The 27,744-nt window shown below is 36.1% G+C and overlaps 1 protein-coding gene across 1 annotated transcript; it reads left to right on the top strand.

The window, feature by feature from the left end:
- Nucleotides 1-27,744, top strand: LOC139982434 (adhesion G-protein coupled receptor G4-like). The gene is made up of 18 exons (XM_071995300.1): nucleotides 1-207; nucleotides 5,022-5,126; nucleotides 6,296-6,319; nucleotides 7,019-7,111; nucleotides 10,890-11,108; nucleotides 12,613-12,729; nucleotides 14,244-14,483; nucleotides 14,699-14,917; nucleotides 17,014-17,238; nucleotides 19,313-19,362; nucleotides 19,717-19,881; nucleotides 20,156-20,528; nucleotides 20,721-20,953; nucleotides 21,616-21,786; nucleotides 22,394-22,509; nucleotides 23,090-23,352; nucleotides 23,647-23,716; nucleotides 24,200-27,744. Exons 2-18 carry the CDS (start codon nucleotides 5,054-5,056, stop codon nucleotides 24,690-24,692), a joined length of 3,144 nt encoding a protein of 1,047 aa, XP_071851401.1. The 5' UTR covers nucleotides 1-207; nucleotides 5,022-5,053; the 3' UTR covers nucleotides 24,693-27,744.

The raw sequence follows: 27,744 nt of genomic DNA, 5'->3' as shown, positions 1-27,744 counted from the left end.
AAGTAATATTACTGAACTGAAACTTCGTTCTGGTACCGTCCTTCAAAGTAGAAGGACACTGTCAAAGTTTCATCAAACCATATCATACATTTATCTTTCTTGTACTGAGGAAGCTGTCCAAACTCGGTTAATTTTACAACAAATTTACTCTTGATGTAATAGAATTTAAAGCGAAAACTTGGATATCAATGTGATTACTCTTCTTTGGTGAGTAATTATAATTCGATAAGCTTGAGTTGGTCAATAAAATTACACGTATGGACTAGTTTCATGCAAACCTTAACTGAGGCACTTCGTGTTTTAGATACATAGAAATGTCGTGCCTGGTGCATACGACATGTGTGTCATAATTTTATGACTGAACAGCCTCCTCACAGCCTGGAGATATTTCTGGTACAGCGGAGGTATGTAACTATCAACATAATAAAATAACAAAATGTGTTTTGCATATAATTATTATCTGTATAGTTTTTTAGGGGGGGGGGGGCAAATGGAGTTGTACAGTGCGCGGTGCTGTTTGCTTATTTCTGTTGTTTGTTAACTTTTGTATCTGTCTTGGGCTAAAGTTGGGAGGGTTTCATAAGGACTTACTTTTCTTGGAGCCCTTAAAGAATCAATCAAGCCTATGTGCTACTGTTGGTCTACCTTACGCCGGGTTAGCCTGATATTGCTCAGTGGGTGACTATACATCAATTCCACCACATGTTTTCATCAATGGATTGTCTAGATTCCTCCAGGCGTAAAGAAATAATTATATTTGTAAAGGTCGGGGAATCAAGCTGCTTGACACGAGAGGATTAATTTCACTAATGCGATGAAGTCTATCGAATAATTCCCCTAAATCAGTGAAGAATCCATAAAAGTTTCTCAAAAAAAAAAAAAAAAGATTCACTGTGCAATTTTGGCCGTTTCAGTTCGGGCGTGATTGGAATGGTAGTTACGATTCGACTTACAAACACAACAACTACCGTTTTTCTATTAGTGCAACTACATTTGTATCACACATATGCGAACATTGCGAACACGTAATGTTACTAAACATCACCATACAGGTTTATAATAATAACGCGCCATATCTGTCAACTTGATACTCATGGCGCAGATAATGAGAAAGATTTTAAACGATACTGTACAGACTCGGCATGAAGTGAAAAGTGGCAAAATATACTTCAAGTTTTCATTTGAGACTTGAAGTGGGTGAGGGAGCTTTCCTGTCGGAGGGAGCGAGTTCCAGAGGGATGGCCCGGATGCAGAAGAGGATCGGTGTTCCAAATAGTGTTGTTTTCGTGGAATGTGCAAGAGCCCTGTGTTGGTGCAGCGAATCTGTCGTGTAGGTTGGTACGGATGAACAAGTTATTGAATGTATGAGGGTGAATTACATGAAGAGAATGATAAACAAGCAGGAGACACTTGAATAGAAAGCGCTGGCGATCAGGTAACCAGTGCACGGAGGACAGGCGAGATGTGGGATGTAGGTTTAGTCAGTGTATAACCAGCCTGGCTGCTCAGTTTTGAAGATGTTGAAGGCAACTTATTTGATAGTCCGGAATATGCATGAAAGGAGAGTTACAAGAAATCAAGACTGGTTGAGATAAGAGAGTGAACCATGTATTCGGTTGCCCAAAAACTTGGGAATGTGTGAGACCTTCTGAGCTGGAGTCTGATAGACTTTGTAACCGAAGATATGTGATCATTGAGTGTCATGTTCGAATCGATGATCACGCTGAGATTCGAAATTTCTTATTCGGATTGAAATGAGAATCACAGACTGTGAGAGGAGATTGTGGGATCTTGTTCAGCATCACCTTTGAGCCTAGTAATATAAACTCAAATTACAAGCTTTGAAGAACGCAACTGATTTTCTAACTGTTTACGAACGTGTTTCTCTTGAGCTATGTCCTCATTATACCACTTTGTATTGGGTCTAATTTTGAAGACTCTGACTTTTGCATTGGCATGACTGTTTAGAACTTCATCTATAATGGAATTGAGGCTTATTGCAGGGTCATCACTGGTGCAGCGTTCAATAATAGACTTCGACTGAGTATCGCTCATGAATGCAACTGGATCTGCTGAACTGAAATTACGGGGATGAACTGTTTTCTGATTAGCCTTTGGCCTCTCGGTATGCAAATCGCAGAGAAAAGCAGAGAAGACATGATCAGAAATTCCCCCTGCAACTCTGACATCTGAGAAGACGCAGTCATCTAGCAGTTGTGATATGAAGAGGTCAAGTGTATGTCCGTAGTCATGGTTAGGCTCATTGATGAGTTGGGTAAGTCCATGCAATTTTAGGAGGTCGTTGAATGACTGATTTTTGGCATTGCTTGTGTTCACGTGAATGTTGAAACTCCAGAGGTGATGAGCGGGCCTGGTGTAAAAACATGAGAGCCTCTACGAAGGCAGAACACTCTTCCAGGGATGTGCTGAATGGGGATGAAGAGCCTGGTGGATGATAAATAATAGCAACTTGTATTGACTTTGAGTCTAAAATGATATTACACTCAATAAATTAAAATGACTGGTAGCGCACAAGAGAGGGACTCACTTTAACATTGAGTTCACTTTTCAACAGAAGACCAACACTCGCCGATAGCAGCATTGTCATCCTCTGTGAGCCATGTTTTGCAGATGCCAAGTACATCCAAGTCATTATTGTTTTTGACAGATCGGTCATTGAGCATAGCAAAATTAAGCTTTGATTCATGGTTGTGGGTTCCCCGTTCAGGATTGACTGAGATTGTTGACGACCTTTGCTAGGGCGATCCTTCGTACTTCCTGCACGGAAGCCTCCCTTAGTTGAAGGTTCTTCAATTGTTTATACCACGAATTCCTTATTATGCATCAACAGAGGGGAGATTCTATTGTTCTGTGGAATCCGGCTTCTAAAAGCAAGTAAGTAATCCGTTGCACGGCTCATTGAATAGGCGAAAAGACAGTTAACACAATGAAAGCAAGGGTTGATAGAGTCACCCTACACGCTCCACTGGACTGACACAATCCTAGTGCACATAACATAGCTGACGTATGAATTTTGAAATTTATGTCACAAAATTATTCAATAACAAGCTGGCGAAGAAATGTAAGATATCCTAAGATTCCTGAGGTGTATACAAAACATTCGGTACCAAATAATAGTTCCAAAGTGAAGTATGTGCCACGAAAATGTACGTAGTAAGCAAAGCTCTCATAAACAGCTGCCACAGGGCGCTATGCTCTCTATAGGTCACGCATATATCTAATTATGAATAAATAGAAAGAGTAGATAAATATTGATTACATGTTTTTGACGTTTTACATGTTTCACCGGCCAACGTGTAGGCCCTATGTATTACCAGTTAACTACTTCATCATTACTTGACCTACCAGTGTCTCAATACTTACATATTATGCTACTACTAATTTTGTTACACTATTTTTTTCTTCAACTATATGTTATGTGGCATAAGAACATTTGAGACTTAATTAACTTGTCTTTCAGTTTTTTATAGACAATGTTATTTACACTTTTTTGCATGAAGCTATCTTTTAGAATGCAAGTTTATTACTTCAAATGTTTGTGTTTTCTGATGGAAAGGTATCTACAGAGTTAAACGTTGATAACTTTAACAATCTACATACCTGGCAACCATTCGATACAGGAGGGGAAATTGTGATTTTAGATGGTACAAATGCAAGATTGGTAAAATATGCTTAACAGGAAATTCCATGTCAATAACCTTACATTTGAAATTGATAGCTTATCATTGTAGTGTGACTAGGTTTAGGAGTTTATACTACAAATCACATTTACTAATGGTAGTGTGGGTTGGTTAAGTTACTTAAAAACAAAACTAAAAGGATCATGGGTACAGTAGCTGTATCTTTACGGTCCAGTGTAAATCTGATCACCAAGGCTGAAGCTATTCTCAGTTTATTAGCAGTTCATGTTATTATAAAGTGTTTATGAATACCCAAAGTGATAGCCATGCTGATTCATTAAGTGATGACCTCCTTTGTGATGTGATTTTGTGTAAATTAATGTAATAATTTTGTGCCTCCTGTAAACGTATCAGATTCAGTAAAGTAGGTCTTGCTGATGTAATAAATGTAATAATTTACTACATTCCACTAGTTACCTTTCATATCTACATGATGCATTATGATCTATTTAACTTACAGAAATGATGCAATAGTTTGTATACAGCAGCGTTTATGTTTTTGCATCACATTTCAGCTTTGTTCTTTACCAAATGTCTCACATGATTATATGTAATAGGCTGTGCTGCTCACTGCTGACATTAGCATAGACTATAGTATTTTTTAACAGGAAGTTTTCCAATGAGAACTGCTTCAATGGATAATCTACTCTAAGATGCTGTTCCTAATATGATTGTAGAATGTTACAGTACACTAGCTATGTAATATAACTAAGGAGTCCAAACAAATGTACATAATTTATCTTTGAAGATAAATCACAATTTGTATCTCAGGGCACATTGGTGAGAATAGTGTATAACATAAATAATGAACAAAATGGTTGAACAAAGAAAAATATAACATATCAAATTATCAGTAAAAGTACTCCATTCTGTGGAAGCAACAGTCAAGTAAAATTACTGCAAGATATGATATACGTTATCAGTTTAGCTACAGAGGACACATTGACATTGATGCAGTTCACAAGTTCCTAAGTAGACTACATGTGTTTCTAAACATTGGTACATATGTTTGTTGTATTAAGAAGCTATTAAATATTAACGCAATGGCTTCATACGGTTGGTCTGTTATTCGCATTGATGTGAACGTTAACAAATATTTCACATCATTGATTTTTAATTTCAAAGGTATTTTTCTTAAACATTTATAACTCCATATTTGTGAAGCTTGCATCTGGGATTGACAATACACTAGGAGGCCTGTGCTACATATGAAACATCATTCTATTATTGTCTTTCAAGTATTTTAGATTTGTGTTTTGTTGGCGTATCACAAGCCATGCATTTAATACCAGTTTTGTTTTTCTTTTATTCCCTATGCAGACCTTTTCTTAATGTGACTACATTCAACAGATATGATGGTGCCCAATGGCCCGATAATGGGCAGTTCACTTGGCTTATTCCTGATTTTGTGCATTTCTATGAATGGTAAACTGTTATGTTTATCTAAGAAGGGCGGATGGGGATCGCGGGTTGGGGTGGAGTGTAAAACCTAGCATATCAGTCTCATGTATCGGGTTAATATACTCAATCTTCCACATAATGTAATTACAAGTATCTATTAATCAAAATCATCGCGAACTGATGATATGATTTACCATACTTGTAGAAATCATTGTCTGTGCTTTGCATGATTAGATATAATCCATGTAGAAAGTTTCTGGACATTGCACTCTTCTAGTAGTTTTAAGTTCTGTATTGTTGGAATGTAAACAATTGGTAACTTTAGGACCTATCCTTCAATTTATCAATAGAGAACTTTAACATATTAAAAAGGACACTTTGGTCCTCTTAAGCGGTAAAACTTTTTAAATGTAACAAGAGTATCTACTGGACAAGGACATTTATTAATGTATGAAAAGGTGAACGCAGTTAACTGGTTTTGATCTGATTTAAATACTACAGTATAGATTCAATGAATTGCTATGATACTGCACCAAACTAACTGTAATCTTAAAAATAATTGTAACTTGGAATCCTGAAGGTACAGTATAACTACATGCATGCTGTGTACAGTATGGCATTGCAATATGACTTTAGTGGGTTTAGTAGGAGTTATTGTACACTGTACTGTACATTGTTACTTTTAATGCCTACTAACTTTCAACTTCCTCCTTCAACACATCAAAGCAATGCATTTTGAATCAACCGTAGTTTAATCTACAATAGTTTCATTGTATCTTTCCCGAATAACAAGGTACTGTTTGCATTATATATAAGAATAAAAATCAGGTCAAAACCCAGATCAAGATCAATTAAGGCTGCACAGAGAGTAATAGTTAATATAGAGTAAAAGTACAAAGAATGCAATTTGAGTGTTTGAACATGCTTATGATCAATGACATATATTGCAGACGAAATTATGTGATACAATGACTGTCAATTAAGGTATGGAAGAAACCATTTGCAATAAAGGACCTGGTAGCTTAGTAACAGGAACAGTGCGTTACTTTGCTGAATCAGGATTTCTTTGTTGAAAATGAAATTTGTAGAATTTTTAATTCACACAATTATGTGGCCAGCTGTGCTCTGGAAATTCATTTATATCCTGTTAGCTAACATAATATAAATGGGCCTCTTTCTTATTCTCATTTCAGGCGATGTAGTGAGCGGACAAACTGGTGAGTATATGTGAATTACAATTTGATGACAATGGAGATGAAATATTCCTTGCATAAATTGTTTATATAGTTATCTTATCCTTTTTGTGTTCTGATTTCTCATTTCCCATTGCAACTAATACCTTTAAAATAAATTTCTTGCAAAGAGCTGACACAAAATGTAAGAGTGCTCTCAAGTGTACCATCTGGAGATGTCATGTCATTACTTTAACACTGTTTGCCATCTTCCAACCAAGCAAAGGTTGAACATGATGGATGAGTTTCTGATATCCTTGCCAGATTTCATGCAAATATTGGTAAAATCATTACAGAAATGTTGCCATTGTTCGGAAATATTTTCTTGAATCCCGACAGCTTACATTTCTGATGCCATTTAAGTGAAATTGAAAACAAAGTAGAGTACATCTTAGGGCTATGCTTACCGTACTTAATGTTGAAGAAATGAAAGATTTCTCCCTGATGTTTGTGTGACTTAACCCTCCATAGCACCTTGGAAGTTGAAGAATTTTCACTGTAGTACAGCGGACCTTCATAAAAGTTACTTTAAAACGTTGTAATTCTTAAATGTGTTTTCTTCTGCCAATATAGATTTATTGGTAATTTGAAGGTTTCGTGAGAAATGTATAAATACATTGAAAATATTTTGTTACATTTTGTTTCATCAGTGAAAGTTTTATTCCCTATTTTTCACTCCAACAGTAAGGATTTTAACAGTTGACTTTAGTGAAGACTTATCAGCGCTATACTTACAGACTTGTTTTAACAGTTTTGGACAAGCGTCAGGAGAGATTCGTAAGTACTGTAAAAAAAATGTTCAAAGATATTGATAACACAACATATCACAAGGAGATAGTGTTAATTCATGCATGTCACAGATCACAAACACTCTTTATGTGCATTGTTGTTAAAGAACGAACTAAAACTGTGAATATATTAAACAATGTTCACACAAATTCACTGTAAAGATGAAACTCAGCTATGTTTGTTACTTTTGACTATATAGTACAAGTACATATCAACCTACTATCTATCTATTCTACTGTATCTATCTGCCCACAATTCACAAAATGCTTCTTCTTTCATGTACAATCTTTCATGGATTTCCATATTAATCATTCGGTGGTGGGTATCTCGAAGTTTAAGTCAAAAGTCATTTTAAATTATTCTAACAAAATTGACACTATAAGAAGGCGTTCATTACAAGGAACCTGGCGTACAGAGTTGTGACTATAATAAACAAGATGTGGAGGGGCAGAGTCAAGCACTAACGGGGAGGGGGGGGACCTCTGACTCTAGCCATTTTGTCTCCCAGTGCATAAAATCTGTGATTATATATTTGAATTTCTGTTTGGTTATCTAGGCAACAGTTAGGTTGTTTCATAGTCATAAATATATTTCAGATAGTTGTAATTATGGCTGGAATACTTTGATGTAAACATGATGGTAACGGAAGGCCACAAAAATGAACCAGATTTGACATGGTTTGGTATTTTAACTATATCCACAGAATGAACTACTAGCATAAAATTCATTTGAAGTTTTGGCTGATATATTTAGCTAAAAGTCTACAGACACCAATGAACGTAATTGTCCTAATCACTGTAATAGACATTGGAAATCATGAAAATAGCTGCAACTCTTATCAAAATCCATCAAAGATTGACAATTTTACAATTCTTTTCTTAATTCTAGTTATTATTTTTTTTAGATAGGAGCATTACATTATTCAAATGATATATGTGGGCTTGTAATTAGAGGTAAATTGGTTAAGGCCTAAAATAAGAAATGTTGATAAGCGCAAGATATTTTATGAGTTTGCCAGAATTATCAAATTATCAAATGTGTATATCTTGAAAACGACAAAAGCTTTTAAAAAATCAATAGAATTTGAATGAGATTAGCACACAATATAAGTACTGAAGATAAGGCAAATGGTAGTACGCGTCTGTAATACTTTAAATAATCAAGTTTTAATGTTGCAATTTTTGCATCCCAGACTTGTTTTCTTCAGTAACGGAGGAACATTTTACAGAGTAGCAGAGAAACACCAACAGTTATGTGTGGTACATAGCTATGACGAAATCTATTTCTCAGCTGTAACCATTGAAACTGATATTGTAAACATAAATATTGTAACAGAATCGACCTGCATGTGGCTGTTATAGGCAGAATGTGCTTTCTCTGATTCAACAATAGATGCATTTTGACAAATCTAACTTGATTTCAGCATGATTTTGTTGGGCGAGTACTATTTCGGAAAGAAAGTTGCTTGTTTATACTTGATGGAACAATGCTTGTTGAAGTATTCCAGTTTATCAGCGATCACTGCATGGCATTATTACTGTTACCATTTGTTCCACTTTGCAATTGTTCCTTCAGTAGTACGTATGCACGGAATCCAATTGACTTTCTGCTGTTGTTTCACCCCCGAATTTCAATGCAGAGGCTATTTGCTCTGATATTTCCCTGGCAGCTTTCACACGCATACTTTACTCCTACTAACGTTTCCATCATTTCCTTATATTTTGATGGAATACTCCAGATGAGACATAAAGCTGGTTGGATCGGATTGATGTTCCAATGGAAGATGCAAACACAGACTTTTTGAGGCATATCAGACTGAAAAGAACAGTAACTGGTTTCGATGACTTGAATGTTGTCAGGCTAATTTTTATTGTAAAAATCCATCATGGTACTGATGATAAGCTTCTTAAATCGTCATTTGCAGGTAGCTAGCGTCTTTGCCCTTTAACTTTTGTTCCATCACAAATGACGGTCACAGAACCTTTCCTTCCCGATGCCATTTCAAGTAATTGTTGGCCTGACATAGAAGCACTTTGCTCGTCCAGATACCTTTTGTGGAGTTATATTTGCTGACTCTGTTTTAGTTTTTCCATTGGCGCGTGTCCTGCTCAATATTTTCAGAAATGAAGCGGCAAGAGTTGAAACAACTGTCATAAGTTTTCTGGGAGAGCTTTTCAGTGCTGAGTTTACCCTTTTCATTGCACGAGTAAGACTGCTTATTAGGTGATTTTTTCAGTTCTTTGTGGAATTGACAGAACCTCAACACTGGCTTTCTGATTTAATCTTACAGTACTCTCTTTTCTCTCGTTCCTTCCTCCTGGTCTCATTGATGTTTTATGGACAAACAGCAGCCTTTCCTTCAGCATCTTTCTTCAAATAAGAAGTCAACTTTCAAAGGCTTTTCACCACAATAAAGTGTATTTGTCCCTGTGTTACCGGTAACTGAGGGACAAGTTTTAAATTATGAATAAAGAACAAGATTAAAATAATTATTTCACATTTTCAATCCTTCATGTCATATTACTCTTTTATTTAAAAAAAATGAAATAACCTCTTCCCTAGTTGTAGAAGTAATAAAAATGATGTGATTTTTGTAACGGAGGGACAAGTAATGGAGGGTCAAATTTGGAATGAACAAATTACATTTAATTATCATAGGCCTATTACGAGTCATAAAGTTAATGCCACAGAATAATTAAAATTGAATGTGTGTAACAGTGCCGTTTTGTTTTTATGTTTCATTGGAAAACTTTAAAACTATGTGATATCCAAAATATGCACATTTCTGTATAATTTAAATGAACAAATTGGTTGTTCCATAGTTTTTTTAAACATCCCGATACAGTAACATAGATGTTTTATCTCTGAAAGCTATATAAAACTGTGGACAATAACCTATCCATAGATACCAAATTTGTCTATGTAAACACACACTTCACATTTTGACCTACTTGTTTGCATACTGCCCAGCTATACCATGTATTCAAAACAAGGGTTGAATGTATATAGGCTGTAATCTCATTGGATCCCCTGATCTTGAATTGATTGGTGTTTGAAAATAGTTTAAACAATCTGCAGTATTAAACTTGAAGCAGAGTTGCAGGAACATGTTGTACGCATGCTGTGTTTTCTCTTTGTATGGAATCGGCAATATTTTTACTCTGCGGCTGCGACAACAGTGCGGTAGCACAGAATATTTAGTAAACCTCCAATATCTTCTTGTTTCATGGACTATAATATACTAAGAGGAATATTTCTGCCTAAAATCATCCTTTAATGATATCAGTAGCATATTTATTTAAAACGATTTAATACTAATATCAATAGAATTTTATGTGTAGTAGTTTGCCTTTAGTGATCTCGGGTCACACTGATCCCCCACGTGTTCAGACTTAGTTTTCCGATCTCTAATGGGGCAACCAATATCACGGGGCAGAATCCTGAGTGCAAGAGCTCTCACACTGGGACTTTGATTCAAGTAAGGCATCTGATCTGGAGCTAATCCAATGTTTATTCTCCAGTGCAAAGAGGCCATACTATATAAAGATAAATATTACTACCTGTATGTTAAAGAGAATGTAAGTATAAAACATACAAATCAGATTTGAGGATGTATCAAACATGCTTTTCAGCCACAGCTAATGCAAAGATAAGAATTGACTTATAAAAATATCAGAACTTCCTGTTAAAACAGAAGTGTTGTTTTGAAGTGAAATGCGTAGTCTTTAAAAGTTTTTGGCCCTTCTCATATGTCTTTTATTTTCAGTTGTTGCAACCTTTCCAGACATCTTGAATCAGCCTGAAATAAACTATACTGTGACTGCACCTACTGTATCCGATTTGTGTCAAACGCACTTGATTCCAGTAACAATATCATCTAATCAAATTGGTTCTGAATTATCTGTTACAATTGAAGCATCAGCCATCACAAATCCCCCATTTGCAGTAGATGAAACTGCTAACGTCAGTGTTATAAACATACCAGGTATGCAATTTGAAGACTAAATGTGTATACATTTATCTTGTTGACAATGACTTGTACAGGTTTTTGTATAGATTTTCTTGCATATTTTGATACTTGCACACAAAACCTGCAGAATTACACCCCAAAAGCCTAGTTCCACGTGGTCATATCCAGTGATTTTCGCAGTACCATTTAAAGTGATGGAATAATTACTTCTATTGTGATACACTGGAAATTTTGAACTTTAAGCCTAAGGAATGTCTTGCAGATAATAGGACTTGTACAATTTCACAGAAATGGGAAACCAACATGTGTCACTACTACAGTGATTACATGAATAGCCTGGATCTGTATTGCAATTGTAATTTACTTTGTGCTCGTCATTACACAATTGTATGTTTTGTATGCAGAGTCTCTTTTGGTCATCAAGTCATTTTTTTGCTATGTCATCTTGTGGAACGTCCTACCATCTCTCTAATGTTGAATGAAAATAATAGGTTAATAATGTCCTCTCTCTCCTTGTGTTATTTATTTGTAGATCTTGTTATTTAGTGAGGATACGTATTATTGCATAGCTTTATGAATTATGTCTTAAAACAAGCACATGTATTAGATGTTTTATTATAAATGTTTGGGCAGACTTATGTGATCTTTTTCCTCCTCGCGCCATGTAGAGCTCTTAATAGTATTCAATTGGTTTATTGTCCTTATGGAGATTTGATTGTACCTCATTGTACCATAAAATGGGCATCCAAAGTATATATGTTTTCATTACATCTTATTTATTAGAGATACACGTATGTAGCGTTCCTTAATAACAAACACATATCACCAATTAGCACTGACACTGGTTGTATCTCCTTATAACCTTCTTTGCCACAACTAAAAACTGTATTTTGATGCTATTATGAACCGATGTATATATTACTATCCCCATTAGCGTTAATGTTAATCTGCAGTAGTAAAATAATGATAGCTTAACTTTAACAGTGCGTTATATATGAAAGGCTTAAGCTCAAGGCATGTAGTGTTTAACATTGCTTAGTTCTAGATTACAAGGTTCAATCAATGTTGGACTTCACGGTTGCATATTATCCTCTCAATTTTGTTCTGGAACTTGTTTCATGTTTGAAACATGGAATACTTACAAAGGGAGTCATGTTAACTTGACAACATTAAAATTTCAACAAATTTCCACCTTATTAATAAGAACGGTTATGACTTAACACATACAAGTGGCAATGATTGAAAAGGGACCATTACTGTATATTTCATCTTTATAATTAAATAATTACATACCTGAATGACTATATGGAACTTGTTGTAGAATAACGATCTTTCAGTGTATTTGATACTCTTATCTCTTTCTTAGAAAATAATGGAAAGCTAGATAATGCAGTAAATTGAAGAAAGAATGATTGTTGAAGGCTTCGTAATCCAAACGTTACAAGTATGACATCTGTGGTAATATGAACTGTAAACCTAGTTTCACTCTTCACAATATAATTCTTTCTTACTTCAACAGGTCCAACGCTTTTCTTTTCAAGTAATATGTATGAAGTCACAGAGGGTGATGTAAATGGTAACACCAAAGCCATGCTGACAGTGTGTCAAACACCAAGCACTTTCTCATCATCTGCATGTATGAGATTTGTTTTACACTGTTGAAGAAATTAATGTGTCGAAGGATTTGAACTAGTGTCATCAAATTAAGCCATGCGCTGTTTCCTGATTCTTGTTACATTGCTTCCTAGCTATTTTATTAATAAATAAAAATTTCCAAGCCAATTTCTATGTATCAGTTGAGTACATATATATATATATATATTTGAAGCTGAATTTCTGTTCACATCCTTTGCTCGTAGTTTTCCTGGTTTATCAAATGAAAATCAAACTAATTCGATGCTTTTTACACAGTACATATTTAACATGAGACCCGACAATCACACTATAAATTAATTGCATCTTCTGTAGTGTACTTCATATATACTCATGACTTCTAAATGCATATTTTCTGCTATCAGTATAATGAAGGAACAAACTCTGAGCACTCAAAATATGAACCTTTCTTTGGTATTATATTTCCTGTAAGGTATTATAGGTGTTAGAGGTTTTGATAGCAATACGTATTTGAAGAGGATGCACACATGAGAGGTTAAAGGTCATAGATTGGAACTCAGTTAAGTTAGGAACAACCCTTGATGATTTGTGTAGTCCAGCTCATTGTGAAATTAAAATAACTAAAAGGAGCATTGTTCAGGATTTTCCACCAAACCTGCCTAAAATTTGTGAGAAAATCATGAAATCTTCACAATAACATTGCAAATTTAAACAAATCTTAGTAAGGGCTATATCTTTGGGGTACGTTTTAGCAGCTCTGCGAACTGCTTATGCTAGTTTTCTCACCATTTTTCTTGTTATTGTTTGTAGTTTTGTGTCCTATTGTTCATTGCTGTTACTTGATAGTATCAAAGAAATTATAGCGAGCTATTTTCATCTCATCTTCTTTGCTCGTTGCTCATTATTCATCTCATATATTTAGACCGTCTTTGTTAGCTTAAATTTCTTCCCCTTTTTTCTCCCATTGCAGTTGTTAGGATTTGTTTGCAATTGTTAGTTGCATAATTCAGATATTTCGTCCCGTAGTCAACTCAAATGTATCAATGAATCCCAGTTTGTCCCGGTGATCCTCTGGTGACCCAAAATGACCTTTGACCTCCACAAAAACAAAAGGCTTCTTTTACTTGATGTGGTACTTCTGCACACCAAATATGAAGTCTGCTCATGCTGTTCTTCTTGAGATATCGTGTTTACAAGGTTTTCACAATTTTAACCCTGGTGACCCAAAATGACCTTTGACCTGTACCAAACACAATCGGCTTCTTGTAATCAATGTGGTACATCTAAACACAAAATATCAGGTGTGCCAATGATTCCCTTCTTGAGCACGTGTTTACAAAATACGTCCATGGCAGTAATTATCATTTTATAGGCAACTAATAATATTGACGTATTAACGTAAGCGTCATGTTGCCAATCTGTCTTATGTCAAGTGTAGACTATAGTGTAGACTATAGACCCGCAGTGACTATAGTGCAGCATTTGCCGCCATTTGTCACACTTGCTTATCTTCCATTGTTTTTGTTTTTTGTGCAGCTGTTGCTATTCTTGGACTTAATGCTGAAGTCGCTTTAGACTACAGTGAGGTTACTAGCTTGACAACTCTTCAGCCGACTGAGGAATGTACTACACTTCAGATTGACATTATTTCAGATACTGTAGCAGAAGAAAATGAAATGTTGTTTATTCATCTAGAACCAGAATCATCATCAAGAGTATCTGCAGCCAGTGGAGCATCGATAGTTACCATAATTGATGATGACAATCTGATCACAAGTGAGTTTAATTCTTTGTAATACCGAATGCCATCGAGGCTTGCTTGTCGTACAGAATGTAGACTGCTGCTTTACATGATTCATGGAAGTGAAAAAAATGTTTGGATCATGACTTCTAGAACTCCTCAACAAGACGTTCATCAAACACTTCAAAATGAAAATATATCTCTTATCATAATGTTTTGATTAATTGTTGTTTTCATTGTCTACATCTAGCACCTGTAAACATTGCACCTGTTCTTTCTGGTTGTCCAGTTGGCACTGTCAACAGTTTTACAACAACCCCAAGTTGTAATGATGCCGAAGATGGTGCTCGTACGGTCACTTGCAACCCCCCAGCTGGGAATAATTTCCAATTAGGAGTCACTACTTTTGTTACATGCTCATGTACTGATAATGCTCGTGCAACCAGGGACTGTTTCTTCAATGTTTTGGGTAAGAATATACAACATTTCTCATATTTATACATCTCCTTGAATTATAATTTGCTTTTTTTTTTATTTGTTAAGATGGATATGAATGGAATGATAATAGGACGATGGGCCACAGTGGGCATGGGGGACACTTACAGTAGATGTGAAATGTTAGTGTACTTATCGACTTAATGAAAGGTTTGACTTGTTATCTCAGTTTTATCTATATTTCTGTGCTGAAATGTTAGCATGTTTTGCCAAATCAATCTATGAGCAATATATATGAAAGCAAGTGCCTCTGCTCAGGCTGTATTGGTATACCATGTGAGAATGTGCATACTTGAAAGGCTTGCACATCTAACCTTATATTTGAAGAGACTTAAGTAAGCTTAGTTAAGATTGTCCATTAGTTCTAGGAGGGTGCTGCTTTTGTAACATTTAGTATTGTAGCGTCTCTTTCTTGAGCATTATAAGGACTACCACTGGGAATTGAAATGATTTGTCATTAATCATAATTGAACTTGTTGTAACGAACCTAGTGTTCAAATGTGAAGAAATTTCTAAAATCCATCTGCAAGGCATATGATGAAATGGAAGTTGAGCATTGGCTTAAGTTGCACATACCAATTTACTATTAACGTCAACAATACAAAATCGCTACTGTAGCTCAAAGAAGATAAACTTGTAACCTGTATTGACAATATTTTGTTTAGCTATGTAGTCAAATGTGTAAGAGTTTGTGTTATTGGACATGATGTTCAATGGTAGTGAATGTTGTCTCATGTTTGGTGTAGAACAACATTGACATTGACCAATTTATTCCAATGGCCATGGTGACTTTAAGAGTTTGCATCATGGAGGTTAATCACCCCCATTATTGCTTTTGTAACTCCTCTGTTACTCATCAGCATTGGTAGCAAATCTTTTCTGTAATTCTTTTTTGAGCTTTTTTTATCTCTTGCACTAGCCAGATGTCCTTCAATGAGGTATTTTGGGGCTTCTTCAATGGATTTTCCATGAGAGGCTGAAATGGTACATTATGTGAACTGATAAAAGATTTACTGGGATGGAACTGATCAGAAATGATGTTGATTTTGGGAAGAGGAGTGATAGGAAGAGGAAATGATTGCCTAAAAATGTTAGCACATATATTGCACAGGTATCATATCACAGAAAATGTGTTCACCAGATGGAGGAAATGTTGCTATGGCATCAAACCTCTTTTGTCAAAATGAAGGCAGAACTAAACCATGTTAAGTCACATTTTATGGAAAAAAACTCTAAGAAGTATAACAGGCCTACTTGACATTCCAATGAATGAACGGCAGTAGTAGAGAACTTATAGTTGAAACCAGGGGAATTCTGCGAAACGACAGTTACTAAGTAATGTGGTAACACAATGTGCCCGATCCCCTAATGAATGCTATGTGGAGCCATAGTGTGGTACATTACACTTATAATCCTTTACAATGAATACTATGAAGAAACTTGAAGCTTAAAACTGGGGAACCATTGCCATGCATTAAGCCTATCTTTATATCAAAACTGTATGTACTACTGTAGCCTAATTTCACATTTATGATCGGGTACATGAACTTGTAATCCCAACAGAGGATTCACCATTGTAATATAAATGGCAAACTGAAGACATTGATATATAATGTCACACTTCATTTTGAGCATATCTATCTTACTACCCATTTCGAAGAGTAAAAATTTCCACAAATTAAATGTCACTATTTTCTGTACTCAAGAAAAAAAAACTTTTCTGTAAATATCCACATTTCAGTTGAAGAATGGTTCCTTATATCAACTTCATACCCCAGCAGAGGTCCCATTGCTATATAACTTCACTTCTTCCTAATAGAAAAAAATCCTATAAGGTAACAACTACTAAGTAGTACACTTCACAATTTCTACCAAAAACAGAAAAAGAACAAAGACTTATCCAGGGTTTAAACAGCTTGCCACAGTCGAAGAGTTATTTATCACAGTGTAGTGTTTGGTCTATATATAAAAGTGTCGTTCCCAAGGAGAGATGACTTTTGATTAATAAATTCCAAATGATTACACTTTTCATAATTTTGATAAACAATGGTTTTCTTGGTCTACGTCTAGCACCTGTTTTAAACATGGAACCTACACTGTTTGGTTGTCCAGTTGGCACTGTCAACAGTTTTACAGCAACCCCAAATTGTAATGATGCTGAAGATGGTGATCTAGATGTCACTTGCAACCCACCAACTGAGTACAACTTCCAAGCAGGAACAACTACTCCTGTTTCATGCTTCTGCAGAGACAGTGGTACTGCAACAGATGTCTGTACCTTCAGTGTTGTTGTGGGTAAGAATATACAACATTTCTCTCATATATACACCTTATTAATTTTTGTCGTGTTAAGATGGGCCACATTGGACATTGGGACACCGACAGTAGATGGGAAATGTTAGTGTACATACATATTTAATGAAATGTTTGACATGTTATCTCAGTTATATCTATATTTATGTGCTGAAATGCCAGTAGATCGGTTTAAGACGCAAACCCGACTCCAAATTTCCGAGTTCCACTCCTGGATACGGGCCAAATTGGAACCATCACATCCGGGCTTCATATTGGGTCGGGTTAGCCTATTACATATATGTAGGTAGGAAATGGAAGGAACTAAGTGTGTTATCGATACATAACCAATCGCCGCTTATAACTGGTGACTTTCGATACACTTTCGGTAAAGGCTACAGTTTACTTATGTAATTTCCGTGTGTTATGAAATCTACACAATGCGAGAACATCAGTGTAACATATACCGAATATGTATCAAGACAAGTTTACAAATTGCATCACTATACACAGGACAATGGACGGTGTAGTTCATATAGTTAACAGTTACAAACGGACACAGGCCTGATTTATGATCCCAAAGCAGGTTCTTCGAAGCGTAATCAAAATGGTCTCTTATAGTGTGCTGTAACACGTATATGTGTTGTATTTGAACTCCCACAGGTTGTTTTGAAGTAGCTGGTACAGCTTATACAAAGAGTTGACTGATAGCCTAGTAGTCAAATAATTGCACACTTTCAAAATTGTTTGTTCTTTCTTTTGTGTCTTCAAATTTAGTACAGACTGATAAAGGATTAAGATATGTTCACGCATGGCATAGCACCGAAGCCCAAAAGAAGTTACAGCACTGCATGCATATAACGACAATGGCTAATTGTGCTGCACCACAAAGTAGAAACGTTCATATGTACTTCCTTATTACCAGGCTTCTTGTTACAAGTTACCATTATCATGCAATTCATCCTTCTCTCTTTGTGCGGATAGCATAAACTCATATACCGTACTGTATGCCAGTCGGGTTCTACTAAATTTTCGTTCATTTCCCCTTCGTATTTGTTGCCCGGATCATGACGCATTAATTAAGCCTTTTGGAGGTCATTACACCTGTCAAAATCGAGCACCGTTGGATATTGCTTCGGCTTTATATTGATAGGGTCCATACAACATATGGCCAGTTGATGGACATGTATGTCTTCTTCACCTTTTGCCGCTATATCTGTGGATATACAGGGCTAAGACTGCATTGAGGTACACATTCAAACCTTCAAGTTCCCGGCGTGATAGTTTTCGTTTACTAAGTTTATTATTGATTCGTTGAGTCTGTTTTTCTGGGGTTTTTTACGATATCAATGACCTCCATATTGTTCGAAATGTCATTTCTTATTTTTGCTGACGTATTTAAGCCAAGTTCTCGACATAGTAAAATCGTAAAAATTCCAGATTTCGCAAAACAGGCTACCGAGGCAGACCACACCCATAGTTAAACAGAAAATACCTCTTAAAATTCGAAATAATATTTTATTTTTTTCATTTTGTGAATCAATTGGTAAACCCACGATGTCATCGAACATTCCAAGTAGGCCCCTTCATATCAAGTTTATCAAATTTTAAAATTAAACGAAAAAAAGTCAGACTGATGAAGATCTGATGAAAAAGTCTCAGTTTAACATAGTAGAGAATGACATGTTTGACAGTGTGACAGTGATATTTCTGACAGTGATATGTGTGTAACTATTTCATGGTCCCAAAATATATAGGGAAGGCAACTCAGACCATAGACTGATCAATTGCTTATAAAGCAAACATTACTTGCAGTCTGTTTGAGTTCTGGTATATATATATATATATATATATATATATATATATATATATATATATATATATATATACATATATATATATATATATATTGTATATATATATATATATCTATATATATATATATATATATATATATATAGATATATATATATATATATATTTATACATTTATATATTTTATATATATAAATTGATATATATTTATATATAAAGTTTTCAGAACTAGTTATGTCTTGATATTAACTTTTTTCAACAGCCACTATTTTAGCGACGGAGCTTGAAACTCGACTCATGGATATTATTAATGTAAGTTTTAACTTCTGTCTTAAACTGTTTTTATGTTGCTATTTCTTTTTCAGTTTCTCGAGAAAAAGAAAACGTTTCATGATGACGAAAAGATTTTGATTGAGCTGTCTCTCAAGGGGTGGGGTAGATTGTAGATTAGGACTAATGAGAGGTGAGAGGGGACGGGAGTTGATTGTCCTCTTTGCGGACAACTTACCTTTCGCAGGTGTCTTTAATTTTAGTAAGCAACGTTATAATTTGAGGAGAAATACTATTGTTAAACATTATCATTACTGATTGCATTATTGCCCGGATATTTCTCCCCACCCCCGCCATTTTCCTCCCCATTTACGTTTATGCTTGAATACTATCCAGACAATATCCGGAGAAAACACAACCACCGAAGAGGTTGTGATGGCCTCGGAAGCGATAGCAGAATTATCGGATAATGAAGACTTTTTGGAAGAAAATCCACAGAGGATAGAGTTGGTCATCTCGTCTCTGGAGTCAGTCGTGAGAGCAGGAGAGGCCTCTATTAACGTAAGCAGATCAACAAACTGTATCGTGGAATTTAGTGCGCATGCTAAATGTGGGAAAAATAGAATCAAATGCAACTCGCTGTCATGTCTTCAGAAATATACAGAGCCATATATGGCATGAGTTTGGAACGGTGGCATGGATACTGGTGATGGGGTGGGAAGGGAACGGGTGTCGGGTAAAGGATGAATGGGGAGAGACATTATAGATGACTACACATCTAAAATATAATTAAGTAATTTCGTGTTTATTAAATTTTTCTTTTTCTCCGTGATAGGTTACGGACCCAGCAGTAAGAACTATCAACAATCTCATGAATCTAGATCTAGATATTCTAGAGGATGGCATGATTGAAGGAGGAAGGGCTGTTGCTGCGTTAGAGGGACAAATCACAAATTTTCATACAAGTGATGGAAATTTCTCCACAGTTCTTGACAACGTTGGGGTAACCGCGGTTAAAATAGATGCGGGGAGTGTCGGTAGTAGCTTAGCTTATGCAAATGTATTTCCGAAAAATGAGATACCGTTATACGACGGCGCTCTTCAAGAAGGCAATACTCGACTATTCTCTGATGGAGACGCGATACCTCTCAACAGAACGGCTTCATCCATATCGGTACCAACAACGGTTTTAGAATTGCTTGGAGAAGGTAAGACAGTCTCGACCTTTTATATAGCATTGATACTTTACAGCAGTTACATAACCAGTTTTGCATAACGATTATTTGGCTTTAGTACATTAATATGAATGAAAATTGAAAAGAAGTCACATATGATGTTAACTAACTTAACGTAGCTCATTTTAAGTATATAAAATTGTATATAAATTTCTCCAATCCCAGCTGGTGTCGAGTTGACAGCTGTTCCGGTAACTTTCATAATCTATGGTAATGATGTTCTGTTCAGACCATCGATGCCGACAGAGGTAGAAGAGTATATTAAAGAGGAAGATAATTCCACAGTTACTGAAAGGGCTGCAAGTCAAATTATCTCCGCCATTATACGAACTGAGAATACCAGCATCGTAAAACTCCCTCCGGGTTCACCTGTGATCACGACATTCGTATCAAATCTGGTAAAAATGATTTCGTGTGAAAAGAGTTTCCAAGTCATATTCATATTAATAAAATTATCTGTAAGACACTTCAAACTACACTGTCGCTATAAATTAGTGGTAGAAATACAGTCCGTAATGCTCATTCCAAAACTTATATAATAATTAGCACTACTTATGCTTATGTAGCTACATGACTGTGAAAGTTTTGTCAGGTTTGACGTTATTGTTTCGCAAATATCAAACGGCAGCAAACTATACACATAAGTATATATATATATATATATATATATATATATATATATATATATATATATATATATATATATATATATATATATATATATAGGAGGCGTTGCAAAAAGCTAACAACAAAACAAATTACAGATAATTTCCGTGTTCGCGCTGGAAGATAATGATAGTTGAGTTGTCTTAACATCGGTCAGTATACACTTGGATCAAATATAGTTGGTGATGTCATTGATGCACACTGACGAAAATCATGTTTATCTTGCTTTGTTTTCCCCTTTCTTATTTTCAGAACTAGGTTGTTATTTAAAAGGTATTCTGAAGTTCATAAGATAACAATCAGTGACATGTTATTAGATTATGTTACGAGTCATCCGATAAGATTTACATTGAGCTTCCCTTGTTATCAGCCTGTTATTCCATTTTTACTGCAGACAATAACTGTAAACGAAACTGTCGAAGCACTCGACTGTGTTGTCTGGAGTTATAATGAAAACACGGGGGAAGGGTTTTGGACAAAAGACGGGTGTGAGAGGATGCCACACGATAATCGTGGCCTTACTATGTGTTCATGTGATCGGCTGGGCAGTTTTGCCGTACTTATTGTAAGCATTTATTATCCTATATTTTCCAACTTTTTTTTCTATTGGAAGCAGATGCGACACCCGCAAACATATGTATATCTATACGCCCATGGTGATATAATATAGGAAGGAGCAAATCGTCTAATCGTTGTTCCTAATGCAAGACAATGATCACTCAAAGTGAAAAGTAAAAAATAATTAAGGTGTAAGGCTCTAGCTTTTACAACAAATGGTTCATACAACTGTCTTAAAACTACCTTTTATATATTTATTTTATATAAGGTAATCAAGCGAAATGAACAACCGACTGTACCTAAAATTGGAAATAGTGTTGAAATCATCAAACTTCATGGCATTAAACGTGAAAAGTCATCCGCACCAGTGACGTCAGAGATGTGTGATATATGCCTAAAGCCTATGCCTGCTTAGTCGATGTTCAAAAGGAACACATAATGGTTCTCAAGTGGAACATGCATAGGTTGTCATTTTCAGCATTTCTTGGAAAACCACACATGCAATCACATGTGAAGTAAGTAATGTAAACTGTACAGCAATATGACTTAACATGATGCAACCCGGGCTAACGTTGAAATCATTAAATCCGTTCATATTTTCTCTTATTCAACAGAGAGTTCGTAAGGGACGCGTGGAGGCTCAAGTTGCTCTATACTATATCACTTTGATCGGATCGATAATCTCGGGATTAGCTCTGATAGGATGTCTGGTAATCTTTGTCTCCTTAAAGTAAGTTACTGAGCCTATATAAAGTCTATCATTAATAACGTTGTTAAACATCACATCCCAAATTTAGCGCTATTTCTTTCGACATGTAACAATCTTGGCGTCGACCAATATCGTTAGTTTAATTGTTGTAGTAATATGTTATGAATGCCATTAATATCAGAAAAGATGATTGTCTGAATGTGTTTTTGAATGTAATAAATGTAACATGTTAATATGTTCGTCCTTTACAAAGAGTATTGTCTTTCTCTATTGAGATTCGAAATCGTATATACTTCATACATCGTAATACTGTCAACCAAGATAGAGTCTGGGGCACGACACTAAACAACTTGACTCGCCCATAGCCCCAGTCACTTTACATCGCGACTGTAACTATATAATCATCTCACGAGTCTCTTCGATTGGGATTCGAATAGCTTCAAAGCTATTAACATTGTGCGAAGCCCTGTAATAGGATGTGGAGGTGGGTTCATTTGAGTGTCGTTACATAAGAAGTACCGTAGTAGCAGGAAATCACTGAAGGTCTTTGCTAACAGATTTCTTTAAAATTTTATGTAATTTTATACTAATTTAATTTTAGATCTTTTAGGTCGAAGCAGCCAACTCATATCCACATCAACCTTTGTCTATCTCTACTGGGCTTTTACATCGCCTTCTTACTGAGCCCTCTAGCTGTAGGGAAGGAGATCCGCTGTACGGTAGCATCAGTGTTCATCCATTTCTTTTCCCTTGCTACTTTGGCTTGGATGTCCGCAGAAGCTATGAACATGTACTATTTATTCCTAAAAGCTGCAAGAAGCACAGTTCGACACTTTATACCAATAGCTTGTCTACTAGCCTATGGTAAGTGAGGTTTTGGGTGAACATTATAATTTTGTAATAGGATGGAATCATTCACGGATTCCAACAGAATGCCAATCACGGTATCAAATGGACGATTACTTTGAATAGGTCATTAGGAATGGTCCATAGAGTACTTCCCCCCCCCCCCCTCTAAAAAAAAATTGACAATTGGTCAAACTTCGACTAGTAGTCCATTTTATGTTTGTCACCAAAGGAAACTTGCTTAGCGATTAAACAATGATGAAATATAATTTTGAATATCATCGTATTTCTGACTGTTTTTTTTACCATCAGGATTACCGGCTGTGTGTGCTCTTCTTGTGGTGTTCCTCGACAATAGCACTGATTTCCAATCTGCCAGCTAGTAAGTCTCAGATATTTTGACTTTTTCAGTCCCTCTCTTCTTTTAATTACGAGCCTTAGGATTAAATGTAAGCTACATGGCTATGGTGATGATATATACCGTGGGTGCTCGTTGCTACCAGTTCTTTATCTTAGATTTGATTCAAGAGCAGAATGTGAATCGAATTATTTTTGGAACTTTTTAATTAGCAAAAACCTCAGTCATCCCACTTCAGGAAGGGTTTCGGATCAGTGCTGGTGGTATTGACGGTGGAGGAGGGTGTTGGGGCCGGTATAGGTGGCGTTAGTAATTTTGTCAAAGTAGAAAGAACTTGTGAAAAGAATGTATTTTCCTGATTCAAAATTACGAAAAACCTGGAAGAGTTTATGCCATAGGTAGGTGAAACCTTTCCGTTGCGATACATATTCACATTGTCGTGTTAATATTGAAATTAACAAAATTAATCCTATTTTTTCTTTTGGCTTTTTTTTTCCCTTACCAAAGCTGCTTCATCCATCCTGGTTATGCTCTCTACTTTGGTTTTCTGACGGAAGTCGGTGCCATGTTTGTGTTTAATTTCATCATCTTCATCTGGTTGATTTGTAAAATACTCTGCCGCCCTCTCATGGTCAGTAAAACAGCTGAAAACGCCAAACGTAATGAGATCATCAAGCGAGTCCGCCACGCAATTCTTTTCTGGTTTATACTCGGTCTGTCTTGGATTTTCGGATTTTTTGCCGCCGTCGATACCACCACTCTGATATTTGATTATCTCTACTGTTTTTTCATTTCAATTCAGGGCATCTTAATGTTCATCTTATTGTGTGTGGCCAATCCTGCATTTAGGGGAATATTTAAGAAAAAGGATTTTATGCGAACGAAGGTTACCACTCAGACTACGACGAAAAACTTGACATCTTCACAGCTCGTGTCAAGCAGTCAATATGAAATACCTATGGATAGTATTGACAATCCGTCAACATTTGCAACGGAGTAACTCCTTTGGTTTCGATTTTGTCTCCTATGTAATCAAGTAGAAACTGCAGAATTGGCATTGTTTTGCTTCTTTTTTTTTCTTTTCTTTTTTTTTACAAATTATGCATGGTTACTTGCTTTATTTAATCGAGCACTCATCTTATCATTGTGCACTTAGTAGAGCTGTAATTTTTTAATGTTCTTGACTAAGATACCAACAGTGTAGAACGTGATGTCATTCACCGCCGCATTGAGTTGTGTATTACGTTTATGGATGAAAGTTAGCCACCTCAAACTGTATGATGACAAGACTAATATACTTGTTGGAACTCCTCCACACTTCAAGGAAAGGGTCAAGAGCTCTAAAATCCAAGTGGGGAGTGACGTTGTTGAGACCTTATCATCAATACGTGACCTGGGTATCATTCATTGACTCCACCGTAAACATGGAGAAGCACATGTCATCAATCTGCAGGATAGCATAACATCACTTGCGCAACTACAATGCCATAAGGAAATCACTTGATACCAGGACTGCTGAAACTACTGGTTCATGCCTCTGACACATCTCATCTAGATTTTTGAAATGCTGTCTTAGCTGGCCTTCCCAAACGTTTAATAAACAAGCTAGAGGTTGTCTAAAATAGTGCAGCTAGAGTAATTCTTAATATGAGAAAATCTGAACTTATCTTCTCAGCTCTATATCACATTCTCTGGCTTCCAATTCAACAAAGAATCAACTACAAAGTTCTTTCCTCAATATTTCTGTGATATCATCTCCCCTTACAAGCCAATTCGTCCTCTCCGCTGTCAACATGATAATCTCCTTATTGAAGCCTCGCTTCAAATGCAATATATCAGCGCTTTATAAACACTGATTGACGATGATAATGGTGATGATGATGCTGCTGCTGCTGCTGCTGCTGCTGCTGATGATGATGATGATGACGACGACGACGACGACGACGACGATGACGACGACGACGATGACGACGACGATGACGTTGATGGTGGTGGTGGTGGTGGTGATGATGAAGAAGGTTTAAGGTAGTTATAATAATTAATCGGTAAAGTCAGAGAATAAAGATAGCCGGTAGACCGTAGCAAAAACCGAATCCTATTCTTCCCCATACACCGAGTCAATACGAGAGACACAACACATTTTCATAACGCATTTACTTCCATTGAAACAACACAATTTCTTCCGTTTCAGTGTGCTTGACAAATAGAATTACACATTCCCACCTGACATGGAAATTGAACACTACAGCAAAGCTATGGTTAATCAATTAGAATCATTCTACAGTTGTTATGTCATAAGTGTATTATTCTTGGCCCACGTCTGACCAGAACCACTTTTAGTTGTCTTAGAATACACTGGCAGACCACACACAGCCTATTTATTAAACTTTATCTGCTATACAAAACATTCACATGCCCCCTGATAATACCACACATCTTTTTAAGTCTTTTTGAAACATGGTCACTCCTTACACTGACCCTTATCCACACACATTTACAAAATAGGATTGTACCCTCCCCACAGTGACACCTAAACCCTGCAAAGCTTACTCCTCCTCATACTGACCCTCCTCAAACAATTTTCACACGTGATCTCATCAAATATAACCTTCCACATCACATCAGTTCTATCCCACATAATGCTTAGCCCCACAATGCCTGAGTGATTGAGTGATTGAGTGAATGAGTGATTTAAATCCCCTGTCTTGTCTTTCATGTGCCCATTGGTGATTCATGCTTAGTCAATTTGCCAGTTCAACTGTTTAGACTATCTATTTGTTATTTTGTCATTGGTCACTGTATGTGACCCAATTTGTTGACAAAAAACAAACATTCCCTTGTAATTTGTACAAAGGTGTACTGCATGTACGGTACACAATTACCAAAATCCAAATGTTAACATCAGTATGATGAAGAAACCATAGCATAACAGTCATGTCAGTAAATCAACTTGGATAACAACCCTCCCTCACCCCCTCCCCCACCCCACCAAAAGCTATTTTCATACATATGAATCCTTCATTAGCCTTTACTATGAGCAAATGTGATAATTTTACTCATTTGGGGAGCTGGATCTACCACTTGGCTGTTCCTAAATACTGCACTGCATATAGGATGCTGAAAACCAAATGGAAAATACCCATAACTATAATGTATGACATTTTCCTAACTTTTGAATAGGACGGCCTTGGCAAGCAACAATAATATAATTGGCATATAGTAAAGGTCTAGCTCTAGGACCCAAGTTCCCAATAGGCGGCCTGCAGGCCATTCATTTTCGAAAAAATTGTGTTATATCACTGCAGAAACACATTGACCTAGACTAAGTTAAGACTAACCATTTCATAGCCCAACGGTCAACATGTTTGTTAACTGTATGTCCTCCAGCAATATATCCGTTCATGTCTTGCCGAGTATCCAAAACATGCCTCTAGAATTCAACCCCTTTATTTACTTCAAAAGAGAGCCATTCGTTATATTTGTAATGCGGATTACCTCCAGCATACAGCACCCCTCTTTCCTTCTCTTAACGCTCCTAGTATCTATGATATAAATCGTTACTATGTTGGTATTTTTATTTTCAATTGGCTACATGATAATGCTCCGTCGACTTTTCGCAACTATTTTCAGTTACGTAACGATCCTTATCCTAACCGTGCGCCAAATCAATTGACTGTTCCTTACTTTAGACTTAGGTCTTCACAACTTGGTATTCGTTATGTCGGCGTTGAACTTTGGAATTCCCTCCCTACTACTATTACTGGTTGTAAAACTTTGAACAGCTTCAAAAAACGTCTTAAAGAGTATCTTATATCAAACTATCATTGATTTTGTATTTCCTTTCTATGCCATCTTTGTTCTGTTTTCTCTGTATACTCAAGATTTCTTTCTATATTTTATTTGTAAAGGGGTGTCAACGAAAACAAGCTCTGCAGAGCTTCTTGTTGGCACTCCTCAATATTTTGTTCCCTTGTACATTTACCCACGTCTATTGTCAAAATTGCATACCTTAATACAAGATATTGAAATAAAGTCTTATGAATTGAATTGAA

This window comes from Apostichopus japonicus, chromosome 2 (assembly GCF_037975245.1).
Source record: "Apostichopus japonicus isolate 1M-3 chromosome 2, ASM3797524v1, whole genome shotgun sequence".
Lineage (NCBI taxonomy): Eukaryota > Metazoa > Echinodermata > Holothuroidea > Aspidochirotida > Stichopodidae > Apostichopus > Apostichopus japonicus.
The sequence above is the reverse complement of the archived record's forward strand: the minus strand, read 5'-3'. Positions and strand labels throughout refer to the sequence as shown.

Coding starts and splice junctions, on each gene's coding strand:
- LOC139982434 (XM_071995300.1), top strand. CDS start 5,054: ATGATGGTGCCCAATGGCCCGATAATGGGCAGTTCACTTGGCTTATTC. Junction 14,918..17,013: donor CTGTTTCTTCAATGTTTTGG/GTAAGAATATAC, acceptor GTCTACGTCTAG/CACCTGTTTTAAACATGGAA. Junction 23,717..24,199: donor GATTTCCAATCTGCCAGCTA/GTAAGTCTCAGA, acceptor CCCTTACCAAAG/CTGCTTCATCCATCCTGGTT.